Source organism: Aphelocoma coerulescens (assembly GCF_041296385.1).
Source record: "Aphelocoma coerulescens isolate FSJ_1873_10779 chromosome Z unlocalized genomic scaffold, UR_Acoe_1.0 ChrZ, whole genome shotgun sequence".
Classification (NCBI taxonomy): domain Eukaryota; kingdom Metazoa; phylum Chordata; class Aves; order Passeriformes; family Corvidae; genus Aphelocoma; species Aphelocoma coerulescens.
In genome coordinates, this window is record NW_027184085.1 from 47,480,462 (window position 1) to 47,495,303 (window position 14,842).

The 14,842-nt window shown below is 41.1% G+C and overlaps 1 protein-coding gene across 2 annotated transcripts in view; it reads left to right on the forward strand.

The window, feature by feature from the left end:
- The window catches only part of MTAP (methylthioadenosine phosphorylase), a 33,668-nt gene extending 19,903 nt beyond the window's left edge, over positions 1-13,765 (forward strand). For both annotated transcript variants that reach the window (XM_069002203.1, XM_069002202.1), the window contains 4 exons: positions 345-447; positions 4,901-5,140; positions 5,671-5,793; positions 12,842-13,765. In XM_069002203.1, coding sequence (XP_068858304.1) covers positions 345-447; positions 4,901-5,140; positions 5,671-5,793; positions 12,842-12,880 — 505 coding nt within the window. In that variant the 3' untranslated portion in view covers positions 12,881-13,765. The remainder of the gene's footprint in view (positions 1-344; positions 448-4,900; positions 5,141-5,670; positions 5,794-12,841) is intronic.
- The last annotated feature ends 1,077 nt before the right edge of the window (positions 13,766-14,842 follow it).

Sequence of the window (14,842 nt, forward strand, 5' to 3'; positions counted from 1 at the left end):
TTCCAGCAGTTACATGCCTGACTGTTAAATTAGTTGATTGTTTTGCAGTAGAATCACAGCACAATGTGGCTGTTTGTGTCATTTAGGAACAAATCAGTATTTCAGTGTCTTGGTTTAACAAAAGATTTTGATAATGAATTGACAATGCACTAGTGGAGTAACAGTTTTATACTCTTGAGCTCAATTCTCAAAGGTTTGTACAGAGGCAGAACAAGATTACAGGTGGTGATTAATATCATACTGGTTTTTTCTTCCACTCCCAGGGATGCTGTGTTTTTTGATTTGTATAATTTGTTGCTTTCTTTTTCTGTCGTTCTCTCTAAGCAAGTTTTCTGCTTTTCTAGGACAACTAAAAGACATTGTACTTTATATGATGGACAGCATTCCAGTCTCTCAGGAGTATGTCATATTCCAATGGCTGAGCCATTCTGCACCAAAACCAGAGAGGTTAGTGAATTCTGTAATAGTGTTAAGAAATGTTGTTTTTATGGTACTTGTGATATATTAGTCTAATTGTGCATTCTTAGAATACAGAGGAAGTATGCACCTCTTCATCCTGTTTCTCAGATACATCATGGTATTAAGGACAAATGTAACATCTGGAAGGCATGGGAAGTAAAAGATCTTGCGTCTGTCTTCCTAAGGGAGGTATGCAGAAGAAGTCAGTTGGCAACATAGATTTTCCCAGAGTGTTAATAACAGGACAAAAGATCTTTATTTATCAAGTAACCAGCCAAGAAAGCAACAAACTGAACAAAGCAGTTAGGATTAGAAATTAGTTCCATTTTTTTCTGAATAAAGCTACACCTATGGTAGAGATGGTAGATAAAGCTACACCTATGGTACATTCTTAAATATTTAAATAAGTAGTGGTTTAACATTCACAGAAATTGCAGTATTGCGTTTGTGCTTTTGTGCATGGTAGAGGAGGGAGGTGGTGGAGAGTCAAGGCTTAGGATGTTAAATATAAACAAGCCAAATTAGCTTTATATTCTTAGTTGTTGCTCTCAGTTGTGTCACTTCATGATTTTCAGGCTTCTCAGACTAGAGAGTGTGAAACACTTCTCTATTTTTCAGCACCTTTATAAGCTTCTGGGAGGAGTGTATCTGATTGAATATGTCACCTTAGTGTATTCCTAGAGTTGAGGAAAAAGGAAGGTGAAGATTGAACCGCCTGTTTTGTGATGTTGTGGAATGCTCTGATCAGAAGCTTCAAGGAGGTACATTCTTCAGAGGAACAGGAGTACTTAGAGAATCAGTCATATTCATCTAAGAGTCCTGCTCTCTGCCGTCAAGAGAAAGCTGAATTGTGAAGCAGGTGGCACAATCTATACCCTGAGCACATACAAACATTTGGACTACTGAGCTATTCTGCTTTTGTCACCAATTCGTTTCAGTGTCATTATGGGCTATTTTTGTTAATTGGCCGCACTTTGGTTTAGAGATGTCCACACTGGGAACCAAGGTGTTTTACGATGAACTAAAGTCTCATTAAGAAACAAACCCCTGCATATTATACAAGCGCAGCCTTTTGCCCTTCTTCCACTGAGCAGCAAATTATGCAAAATACTTTGCACTTTTCTTGCAAAAAGAGCCTAGCCACATGCTCTTACCAAAGATTAGTTGGCATTTAGTTGCTTTGTAACTGTGGGCATGATGTCATGTCACAGCACATGCAAGGAGTTTATTAAGAAATGTATTAAAAAGTTTTATTACTTTGGTGATTGGTGGTACTTCACACTGTCATTTTTTTTAAAAAGTAAGTACTCATACATTAGACATTTCCTGAGACTGCAGGAAACATATGCCAAGACTAGTTTTCTTTCAGTAGTTAACTGAAGAGATAACATTATTTCGGTTTTACATTTTTTGAAAAACCAGCAGAGAAATGTGCCTTTTCAAACAGAGGAAAAACATTTAGGTACTTCCCAGTCTCACATGTGATCATTATCTCATTAGCCTGTGGATTCTAATCAGCCTAACAGATGTTTTAAAGAACATGTGGGCTCTTTGTGAGGCTGAGAAGGAATGTTTTCACTTCACTTGAAAATACCAGATAAAAGTGACTTAAATTTTTTCCTAAAACTATCTCTGAAAATTGTTGGGATAATTTCAGCCCAGTTTATCCCAATTCAGAGGAATTTCATAGATAAATGCAATAATAATGAAGCCAAGATTGTGTGTAACATATTTAAGGAATTTTGCATCAAAACATCTGAAAACTTCATATTATATTGCATTTGTGCAAATACATTAAAATACTCTGGTTTAGTTGGTTTATGCACTGTAAATTAAATGAGAATCTAAATGGAGTTTATCTTTTTCTCTGTAAAGTTTCAAATAACAGGGTATTTTGGGTATTGCTGCTTTTAGAAACTGAGTCTCAACACTATGTCTTATAGCAGTAAAGTTGGAACTTCGTGAAAAATTTCAGAAAGGCACTGCTCACCTGTGGTTTAAGTCATGTCAATTCATCTATTGATTTATTAACAATTTAATTAACTGGCATTCAGCTAAACATATATTCAGAATTAATAGCCTCAATAAACCAAAATATTAGATCAGCTTACAGCACAGACTATTAAGGGGTTGTAAAGGACCTTAAAGGTTATCGAGGCCCAACTGCCGCTGCCACATGCAGGGGTACCTTCCACTAGAACAAGTTGCTCAAGGCCTTATCCAACCTGGCCTTGAACAGTCCCAGTGTTGTGGCATCCACAACCCCCCTGGGCAGCCTGTCCCAGTGTCTCACCACCTTCATGTTAAAAAATTTGTTCCTAATACCTAACCTAAGTTTCCCCTCTTTCAATTTGTGCTTGTTACTCCTTGTCCTATCACTACAGTTCCTGACAGAGTCCCTCTCCACCTTCCCTGTAGAACCCTTCACAGCCAGGTTGCTGTGCGTTTTCCACACAGCCTTCTCTTAAGCTGAACAGCCCCAACTTTGCTCAGACTGTCTTCATAGGAGAGGTGTTCCAGTCCTCTTATCAATTTCATGGCCCTCCTCTGGACTTGTTCCAGCAGTTCCATCTCTGTCTTACTGTAAGGACCCCAGAGCTGGATGCAGTGTTCCAGGTGAGGTCTCACCAGAATGGAGCAGAGGGGCAGAATCCCCTCCCTCACCCTGCTGCCCACACTGCTTTGGATGCAGCCCAGGATCCCATTGCCTTTCTGGGCTGTGAGTGCATATGGCTGGGTCATACTGAGTTTTTATCAACCATCAACCCCTGCCAAATCCTTCTCAGCAGGGCTGCTCTCAATCACTTCTCCTTCCAACCTGTAGGTGTGTCAGGTGTTGCCGCAACCTAGGTACAGGACCTTGCACTTGGCCTTGTTGAACTTCATGGGGTTTGCACAGACCCACCTCTCCAGCATGTCCAGGTCCCTATGGATGCCCCATCCCTTCCCTGCAGCATGTTGACTGTCCTGAACAGCTTGGTGTCAGTGGCAAACTTTTGAGGATGTCCTGTCCATGTCAAAGATGTTGAACAGTATCAGCACCAGTCCTGACCCTTGAGGACACCACTGGTCACTGGTCTCCACACAGACAAGGAGCTGTTGACCACAACTCTTTGCCTGCAGCCATCCAGCCAGTTCTTTATCCACCAAGTGCTCCATCTATCAAATCCATGTCTCTCTGATTTGGAGACAAGGACAATGTCACAAAATAAGTTAACAAAAGCTACAAATTTCTATATATCTTTCTGTGGCTAATCCCTAGAAGCTCTGCTTTACTCCTACAAACATTCAGGCAGTCTCATGCACAAAGTAACCTTCTTGAGCACATGTGAGTTATGTACACAACCACCCTCTTCTGGGAGTGCAGACTTACCTGTTTACATGCATCTGCAGTGGCAGATGTGGATACTCCAGCTTTATGTTGTGCTGCTCCACAAAATCCACTGCTCCACACAATCCACTGATCCACGTGCCAGGCACCCCGCAAGGTCATGTAACACACTTGAGCTGTTGCTGCTTGTTGCATCCATTTATGTTGAGTGTAGGTTTCTCACGGTGTTTTGCAGGGAAGCTGCTCCACATGGCATAAATCATGATGCTCAGAAGTTGCTTCTAATGGTGTCAGACTAGGTTTTTCACTGCTGCTGTGTTATGAAGACCCCTCCTGGCCTACCACAATTTTTGATGCTGCTTTCATTTTCTTTCCTAGCTTTTCTTTGTTGTTGATGGCCATTTTAAATAGATGTCATCATAGTTCCCTACTCAGAACAGTGATGGGTATCCTAGTCCCATTTATGTAGGCTGGTACCCTCTTATTCCAGCTGTATCAGCTGGCATTATCCAGGCCAATTGCTAAGAGCGAAAGTCAGGATTATTCTGCCATATATGAGGTCCTAGTTGGAATTATAAAGACGAATGTGAAGTACATGCTATATGTCAAGTGTACAGCTCAGCCACTGGCATGGGAAAATGTGGTAATAATTCCTACACAGATACCCAGGGTAGTCTTTGAAGTATGTGCTTGTAGAGTTTAACTTTCAAAATGTAAATTTCTTACTACTGTTCTCACTAGCTCAGCTCCACCATGTGATAATGTAGTGCTCAGTGGAATGCTTCTACCATTCTGCTTGCAGTGTAGGCACAGTCTAAATGTGCAAAAAAATTCTGTTTCCCAGTCTTCTTGGTCTGCATTGAAAGCAGTAATCCAACTGCTACTAACAAAACCAAATGAGTTCAAGTTCATCCCTGTTGATAGGACTATTAATTTTTCCTGTTGGGTGAAGAAAACAAAACGGATCTTTGGTGTTGGACAGCTGTAGCCATATGAAGTATGACTACTTTGTATAAAGCTAACTTCTTCTGTATGCAGGTTTTTGATGGGATGCAAAAGCACTGCAAGGGAGGAATTATTTCCTTTCCCTGACACTGGCATGTTTTGCAGGTTCTTATTGAGACTGCCAAGAAGCTGGGGCTCCAGTGTCATTCCAAGGGGACAATGATCACAATTGAAGGCCCACGTTTCAGCTCTCGAGCAGAAAGCTGTATGTTTCGTGGCTGGGGAGCTGATGTTATCAACATGACTACAGTGCCTGAAGTGATTCTTGCAAAGGAAGCTGGAATGAGTTATGCTAGTATTGCCATGGCAACAGATTATGACTGCTGGAAGGAACACGAAGAAGCAGTGAGTGAAACTTTTTTCCTCTGGTGTTGTCCTGAGGGATTTGGATGAGAACGTGTCGGTTTTAATAAGAGATGGCATACTGTACTGAATCTGTACTTACTTACGTTAGTATCCCTGAGTTATTCTTGATGAATGATTGTGAAAGTAAGATTAGAGTCAATTGTTGCTATCTCATTCATTTTCATAAACCTGCCTCACTACTAGCAAACCTTTTGTTTCCTGTTGTCTGAATCCGGGGGGTCTGTGAGTACGAAGCTCATGAATTCTGTGTATGACTTGTCTTCTTGTGATTGGTCTGGTGTTTTTTCTTTTGCAGCTCTGTGCAAAGCAATGTATATACTTTAGTTCTCCTGTTTGTTTCCAATACACAAGTATAAACCATACACACACAGAGGAAAGACATGTACTATCTAAAAAGTCTGTGTTATTCGAAGACTTCACTTTTACACTTCTGAGTTAAATTTATTTGAGTGTTTGCAATGCATGCCGTCAAAATTGACAGACACCACTCAGCTGTATTGTATTTCTAGGTTTCAGTGGATAAAGTTTTAAAGACGCTGAAGGGGAATGCAAATAAGGCTACAAGCATACTCCTTACTGCTATACCTCAGATAGGCTCTATGGAATGGACCAACACCCTGCACACTCTGAAAGTAAGTATGCAAGTGAGGCTGATGAGTACCTGGGACAGTGTATGTCTATGCACACATAAGACAGATGTGTGTTACAGGATGATTCTACTTAAATCAAAATATTTCAGAGTAAATGCTTCAAGAAACCAAATCCATTCAAGAAGGGCAGACAAATTCTACGCAATTCTCGCAAGTTTTATTGCCAAGATCTAGCTTCAGTTTTACAATAAGTTTTGGAAAAGGTTAAAAAAATGGATAGCTATATATGGTTGATGAAGTGTTATCCTTCGTAAGACACAAATAAATGAGATACAAAGTAAGATACAAATATATGTGAGTATCCAAATGAAACCCTGATCTAGGATCTTAGCACAATGGAGAGTCAAGTGGAAGAGACTGAAACAAACCAAAAACATTATGCTCACTTCAATATGTAGAAGAGGAAAAGTCTGTTAGAATGTATGGGTAATAACCAGTTTGAAATTGTTAGATTTGTGTTCTCCCATAGGTTTGAAGTCCAAAGTGCATGAAAAAATATGGAAAAGAAAAACATTTCAAATATATTGACGAGGGAATTCTTAGGCAGAAGTTTCCTTAGATAAGGTTTACTTATGTTTTTTATCACCTGTATTTCACAGGCATACTTGAGATTCGTTTGTGGCTATAACAAAGAGGGGAAAAACAATGTTAAAACAGTTGGGATGTCTATCCCACTTACCAATAAGCTTTTTTTGACTGGGTTGAGATAAGGACCAGGAAAGATCATTCGTCAAATACTGTCACGAGCAAAACAGGCTCAGCTTAGAGATATTAATTGAATTTATTGCTAACAAAGTCAGAGCAGGATAATGAGGAATAAAATAAACCCTAAAAAACACCCTCCCCCCACACCTCCCTCTTTGCACCTCTACCTCCTACCCCAGCGGCACAAGGAGACAGGGAATGGGGGTTACAGTCAGTTGATCCCACTCCTTAGGGAGAGGAGTCGTTCTCCTGCTGCACGCTGGAGACACTCCTCCCACAGGAGACAGTTCTCCATGAACTTCTCCAACGTGGCTCCATCTCAAGAGCAACAGTTCCCTGCGACCTGCTGAAATGTAAGTCCATCCCATGGGCACCAGTCCCCCTCAAACTGCTGCAGCATGGGTCACTCTTCTAGGGGGTGCAGTCTGTCAAGGACAGGCTGCTCCAGCCTGGGAGCAGGGCCTCTCCACAGATCTCCCACGGGGTCACAGCATCCTGCAGGCATCCACCTGCTCTGGTGTGAGCACCTCCCCCACTGGCTGCAAGTGGATCTCTGCATCCCCATGGATCCCCATGGGCTGCAGGGCCACAGCTGCCTCAGCATGGTCTACACCACAGCCTGCAGAAGAATCTCAGCTCCAGCACCTGGAGCACCTTCTCCCCCTCCTTCTCCACTGACCTTGGTGTCTACAGAGTTTTCTCCTCACATGTTCTCACTCCATTCTTCTCTAGTCACAATTACAACTCTGCAACCCCTTTTAGTATTGAATTCTTCTTAAATCTGTTATCACAGAGGCATTGCCATCATTTCTAATTGGCCCAGCCTTGGCCAGCAGCACGTCCATTTTTGGAGCCTCCAGGGATTGTCTCTGCCAGACATGGAAGAAGCTTCCAGCAGCTTCTCATAGAAGCCACCTCTGTAGCCCCCCTACTACCAAAATCAGGCCATGCAAACCCAATACATCTTGTCAGTGGTTCTCATCTCTGGTTTAGTCAATGGCCTGAAGGAAGGGCGTATTTAGTTTAAAATTCACCTCAGACAGTTTTTAAGCATAAATGCCCAGGTCAGGTTTTTAGAATTCCAGCCCGAATTCTTGAGATTAGTCTTTTGCCGGTTATTCTTTGGAAAACTGACTTTTCATTAGGAGTGCCTGAATTATCTTTTTGAATCTTCCTCACCTGGTTATCGGAAACAGTTATTTTAGTGTTCCCTCTATACATATGAGAGGGGTAACTGACTTTTTCCTTTCCCCTTTGCATTCTTTAGGAAGTTGTATCATGGGTGGATAGGGAAGGCAACACAATTGGTATTGCTTCTTCCCTCTAATCCACAGAAAACATTTTCAGAGCATGGGACTGCACTTTTCAGTACAGATGCACAGCTATAGAGCAAATTCAGAGTTTGAACAAATAATGTAAAATGTGCTAGATATTCCTCAGGCACTTTTTTTCATACTGGCATGAAGGGAAATGGTTCCCAAGTGTATTATGCTGCTTAAATACTGAGGGATCTGACTTCGTTTCTGGCAGGCATACTTCAGTGAGCAGTGTCCTCTTGTGTTCCTTTGCGTGATTGTCTTGAATCTTCATTGGGAGTGAAAGAGAGCTGGCACTATGTTTGCAATGTTCTCCTTTAATAAACACCAGCTATTCTTCCAGTTCGTTGTCAAGTGCTTCTTCCAGCTCGGTCCCCTAAGTACTGTTTGCTGAAAGAAGAAAATATGATGTACCAGCAGAAAGGTCACTCTGTCCTAATATTGCTTCTTTTCTTAAATAAACACTTTTTAAAAAACTTATTTTCTTAAATATCTACTGCCTCATAATATTCATCAATGATGAATACTAAGATAGTTTCACTTGCAATTCTTAGGTGTTTATGTTCTTTGCAGATAGTGGGTTGGGTTGAGTGACAACGTACTGAGAAAGGGAGTTGATCTGAAGGCACTGGAAGAGCTGGAAACAGGAAGTGGTGATTGAAATTTTATCTCAAGAAAGTAGGAGCCACAAGTGTTAATGACTTAACACAATGAGGACTCTGGAATAGTGAGAAATTCTGAAGCTCCAGAGGCTTTGGAGGTTTCCTCTAATTTTGCGTAGGAACATCAGGAAAGGCTAAATGTTTAGGCAATTAAATGGTGATAAAGCAGATGAAGGATTGGTCCTAGACTTCTGTGTTAACAAATGAGAGAGGCAATTTTGCAGAGAAGCAAAGAGAAAAGTATATGTATGTGCCTCTGTACAAGTGTGTAATTGAACCATGAAGAGTTTTTAAAAACTATTCTCTTGTAGTGTACTTTAGTATATTTTATTGTGGGAGTTTTGAAGGCCAGATGATGGAGTTTTTTGTACTGATCTGTTTCAGAGGCACCTTTTCCTAGGGCTTGAAGGCAGCACCTCTTGCATGGCATGTGGAAACGTGTTAAGGAACACAGGCAAGGAGCAAGCTGAGTAAGAGTGCAGCTGGTACACTACAATCAGTGACAGCATATATCCAAGCCACAGCTGAACATCTCAGATGGGCATTTGCAAATGTCTGTTCTAGTGCTGGGAAAGCATGTGAAACAGTAAAGCTCTACATAGACACAGCTTTTCTTTTCCAAGATCTGTAATCTGGCTGCTATGATGGGAGGAACTTCACCAGGCAGGAGAAAATGTGCTGTCAGTCTCTACCCACCTGTATTTCTCTGTCTCCTTCCATGGAGGTATTCATCCCAGATCAACACACATGTCAGTGGTGTCACCTCTGAATCTCACAGTAGTCTTTAGGAAAGACTGCAGTGTTGAAACAAAATGTCCAAGGGCTGTTTTTTGATAAAGGATAGGCTGCTTGCCATTCCTTCTCTTTCATGTATCATTTAATCTGTGATATGACAGTGAGTTTAAGTGTACTGTGGAAGTTACTGGTTTTTAACTGTCTAAGATGTCTTTAGGCCAGTATTTTGTGGCTTTCTTGCTGTAAAGAGATCATTTTCCAGTGTCAGGTTAAAGCCCTCACTCTTACAGAACAGGGTATTTATGCCACGTGTCAGGAAACACAGATCATGCTGTTGATCGCAGTGATCCGAGTGATTTCTGGTTGTTGTCAAGGAAATTTCTGCATAGGCTGGGTCAGTCATGGGTGATATACAGCAGGATGTGCTGTTAAATGAGAAGAGTTGTTCAGTGAAGTGATAATTAATGGCAGTTTTTGCTATAATCCTCATGAAGTTGTGGCATTCAACATCCTGTGAGGAGCAAGTAAGGCAAATAACAGTATGGTTGCTGGAGTTCAGGTGAGCATACTTAGTTTTAATTAATGAACTAGTAGGTATCATCTCAAAGGAGACAGCTCTGGAGAGTCAAGGAACTCCTGAAAGTTGTCAGGTCTTTAAGGGCAGCGTTCTCCAAGCACAGTACTGATCCACAGAAAGACCTTGCTTGATCAGGAAACAGAGCTCTAGTACAAAAATGCAGCATTCAAGGGTTGGAAGCAGGAACAAGCTACAAAGAGAGAACCCAGAAGGAAGTGCAGGTATGTTAGGGATGCTTTCAGGACTATGGGGGCTTGTCTGTAGTTAACAATTAGTAGAGATGTCAAAGGCAACAAGAACTGCAGCCAATGCATTTATAACAAAAACTTTCCATGTAAAACATGGGCTCATTGCCTATTAAGTGAATGAATTGGTGAGAGCAGACAATTTCATATGGAAACTGATAAAGCAGACATTTTTTATCTTTGCTAAGAAAAGTATTAGTTAGGAAAAAACCATCCTGTTGAAAAGAATTTTAGCTCATCATAACTGGAAATCGAGCTCTATACCTTTATTACACTAAGGTGCAACCCCATGAGTATCATGTATCTCATCCCATGAGAGAATCTGCACTATAATGGTAAAAGGAATGTCCTGTTAGAACTGATATTTTTTTTTACAGTGTGGCTGTAAGATCAGCTTGTGGTAAGGTGTCAGAGCTTTTGTGAGTGCTCCTCAGGTAAATTTTTTGGCTCTGTGAGGAAACGTGCTGGTATTACCTGCCTTTTTCTTGAACTTCTGTATTAGCCTGTGTAGTGGTTTGGTCTAAAATACTCATTACTATTTATCTTCTGTGAGATAAGAATTAGGAGAAATGCAAAGCAGGCACCAACTTGAATGAATATAAAGAAGTTTATTAACAGACCTAAAAGAAGAAAGGGAAAAAAGAAAAAAAAAATTATACCACCTTCAGAACTCTCCTCCTCCCCCCATCTTCCTCCCTTCCCCCACTGACAATGTAAAGACAACCCTTAAGATGTTCACTCTGTTTACCACTTCCATAATAACTTTGTTCAGTCCATTTAGAAAGAGAAGTCTCTTTTTGCTCGTGCTATGAAAACAGTATCACACCGAGACAGCCCCCAACTTCCAAATATTGTTCAGTCCATTTAGGAAGAGGAGTCTCTCTGCTTGCGATGTGAGTCCCTTCCCCCGACTTGCAGCTTTTCCCTCAACTGCTTTCTAGGGTCCACTCTTGAAAGTTTTCTGGGGTACATTTTTAAGGTTGAGCTGTTCAGAAACAAAGAAACAGAGGCCCTTCTCCTTCCTGGGAGCAAAGGGTCTTTCTTATCTTCAAGACTATCTCTGGAAGCATCTCTAGGAATTGAGGTTTTTCTCCTTTCCTCTTTGGAGCAAAAGTCCTCATCTGGTTCATCTGGTTCATCTCTCTCTGTCCAAACTTCTCATGAAATTACAGCTGCGTCAGCATCTGCCTATCTCAGCGCAGGTGCTTCTGCTTATGAGTTGAACACTCCACCCCCCATATCTTCATGAAATTACAACGGGATACTCTGATATATCATAGCTTCACAACAGACTTTCAGCTTTAAGCATCTCCTCTCTCTCTTCCCTCAGGTTTTCAGCTCTTCACAGCAATAAAAGGGTTAATCTCACCTCAGCCTTGCAGCTGGAATGTGGCTTATTGCTGTTGGTCCCCTGACCTCTGCCGGACAGCGGTGCCGCTTTGCTGAATCTCGGCCGCAGTGGAGAGGGGGGGGTTCCGAGCCTCTCTGGCCGCCCATGGCAAGGCAGTGGGGGGGGTTCCATGGCTGGAACAGGCCCATGGCTCCAGGATGGCCGTGGCCCAGCCCGGCCTGGCCCAAGCAGGGCCTGGCCGGGCCCGCTGGCCCCCACACGGGGCCCGCAGCCACCTGTGCCAGCGCCGGAAACGAGAGAGAGCTTGGGGGGGAGTTTGTCTATTCTTAAGTGTGTATCACAGAGGCAGTCACAACTTTAAGTGGCTTAAAGAATTGTCCATATTCAAACTGGCCAGCTGATAGGTTCTATCAGGTCCCAGAGGAAACTGTAAGCACCCCTTAGCAAGGATATCCCTTCCAGGACTATGCTTGCTAGCCTATGACAGCCTGTGGGAAATGGTATTTGTCAGATCTCTGATACAAGGAATAATGCTATATTTTGAGAGTTGTGGTAAGTGACTACTGTAGGATAGTTTAGATTGGGTATCTGTAGATGTGTTTCAATACACTTCATCAGTGAGTCACTTGGGCATTTATGTGTTTGATAGGTAACAAGTTGAAGGGCATAAAGTTCAGTCACTTTTTCTAGTATATCACAAACTGAAACTGACATTCCTAAGTTCTCTATGTAGAACTCTAGCTTTGTAAATATTTTTGAGTAATTTTCTTCCTCAAAAAATATGTCAGTGAAATCAGTGAACATACATATGTGACCAGAGTATATTGGCTCAGGTGAATAAGGTGGAGGAGGAAAATTCATCAAGGCTTCACTTCAACTGTAGTTGCACTGGTGCAACTACATGCAGGGGTACTTGCAGGCCTAGGACTTCTCACAAAAGCTGAGATTGAAATGTTTCTCAGACCTTGCCCTTTAATGTGGCTAGCATCAAAGTTGCCTGTCCCTACATAATTTGAGTATTTGGTTTGCTCCTAGTCAGTGCCATCTGACTGGTTTCTGTTCCTGATAGCTGTATTTCAGAACTGAGAGAAAGTCATGTAGAAGTCATAAAAAGCAAGCTGCACAATTTTTCGTTTGTAGTCTGTGAGCCCAAAGTCCATAATTTACTGTTTCTGCAATATGGTTATTTTTTTCGATGCCAATAAGCCTATCACCTAGCTTTCCAAAAGTTGTAATGAAAACTCCCTGTGTGTATATGCCCTCCTTGTAATGATACTGACTTTTGTTGTGTTAGAAGAAGTTGGAGTTACTATGCATGTGAAAGGAGTTACACCTGTTTATAACCCATATGGAAGCTACATAGTCTACTTTTACAATGAAAAGTAGTTCTCTCTGCATTGGCAGAAGAAGCATTTATCTACTGTGACTTTGTATTTCAGACAACAGTGCAGTGTTCAGTCATCCTGCCAAAGCAGTAACAACCTGGATGGACCTTGAAGTTCGAGTGCTTACAAGGAAGAGTGGATCACTTTCGAACTTTCAGAGGTTATATTATCTTCAAAAATTGTTACAAGCTTAAAAGAATGGACTAAACATTGACCAGTGATCATGTGTAAGGCTGCTGTTAAAATTTTTGTCAGTTTGATCATATATAAGATGGTTAAAATTAGATTTTGAGTATGTTTTCAACTATGAGTAGCTCTACTGACAAACTGTATCTGACAGTCATCGGAGAAAAAATGTCAGTACTCTATTCAGTGGTACCTTTTAATTGATGGTAGAAATGAAAGTCTAAGTAATATTGTTGTTGGAGTTATATAAAATAAGATCTAAGAAAGCAGATTCACAGGCTATTTGTGTTGCTGTTTCTACCTCCCATCTTTTCCTTCAACAGGACACACAGTTACAATTCACTTCAGAAACTTAACAGAAAAACTGAACAAACAATTTCAAATTAAAATTATACTATTTTTATACATTATCCATATTTTTTATTCCAGTGATTTTTTTAAAGCAGTGTATTTGTTTTGTGTGCTAGAAGACATGGTTTAATAATTGTAGTGGTTCTGTCACAGCAGCAGTTGTGTAATGAGTTAGTGTTAGACTGAGGTAATGCCTAAACCAAATTTGTGCCTGAAGATGTACTTATGTGACTTACAGAACTGTCAAGAAAAGGTACTTTCCTGCCAGTGTCCCAAACACTCTGCTGGCCTTTTTCTGCTTCGTTGAACAGCTCCAATATTAGTTCCTGTATTAAGTGATGAATGTGCTTGAGTGGTTTGAATGTATGCATTTCAATTTTTTTAATACAGTTTTATTTTAATAAAATAACCTGCTGCTTCTTGTCTAGTAAATAAAACAAATGAAACATATGCTTCTCAAAGATGTGTGGAAATCAGGGGGGGTTTTATTTACTTCTAGCCATTATGTCTCACAAGTACTTTTGCCATTCATGGAACAGGTTGGTGATGATACCGTGTAAACAACACTTTTAGAAGGACACTTTTTAGAAAGTACTGTGCTACTCAGAACTTCAGGTTCTAAGTCCCTGAACAGCAGGGATTGCTGAGGCAGAAGTGGATCAGAATGCAAGGAAAAGATCAGAAACATGAACGGTAAGGATTCTCATAGTAATGTGTAAAAAAAAAAAAATCCAAAGGAAAATAGAAGAAAGCAGGTACATAAGCATTTTAGCTTCCTAGGCTTTTTCCATTAGACACCCAGTCTCCTCCTGTGAAGGCCTTTAGATTTGGATGTATTCTTCCTAGCAAAACTGGTAGAGGTGATTTTCAGATACTGGGGAAAATAGCTTAACCAATTTTCTGTATTTCCTGATGGTTTTTTAAGGACTTGGATTGCAGGAGCCAGAGCTTGAACATACCTTTCATTACCTTCCACTAAGCCAAATCATATATCTGGCCTTCTTAAGAATGGTTTCCATTTTTATCTTTCTTCCCTAGGCACTTTTGGTGAAATGGATCAGAGCCAGGAAATTCGTATCTGGGTGTTCTCAGAGAAAGTTTTTCCTGGGTGTCTGTTTTCAATCCTTTGCATTTGGTAGTGAAATATAATGGTAATTGTTAGGTTAATTTCTTTTGGTTTATACACTGGGTACTTAGTGTCACAGGAGAGTGTGACAGAGCACAGAGCAGGCCCACAGGTACTGGTTTCTGTCATACCTTTCTGTTACAAATTCTTTGTATGCAAGGCTAGATGAGAACACTAGGTAAGGATAGCTGCATCCAAAGAGTTACAGTCAACAACTCAGTGTCCATGTGGAAACCAGGAACACGTGGTGTCCCTCAAAGGTCTGGGACCAGTACTGTGTAGTATTTTCATCAATTAAATAGTGGGCTGAGTGTGTGGAAGGCAAAAACATCAAGCTGAGTGCTGCAATTGGTTACCAGAGGGATGGAATGCCATCCAGAGGGACCCTGACA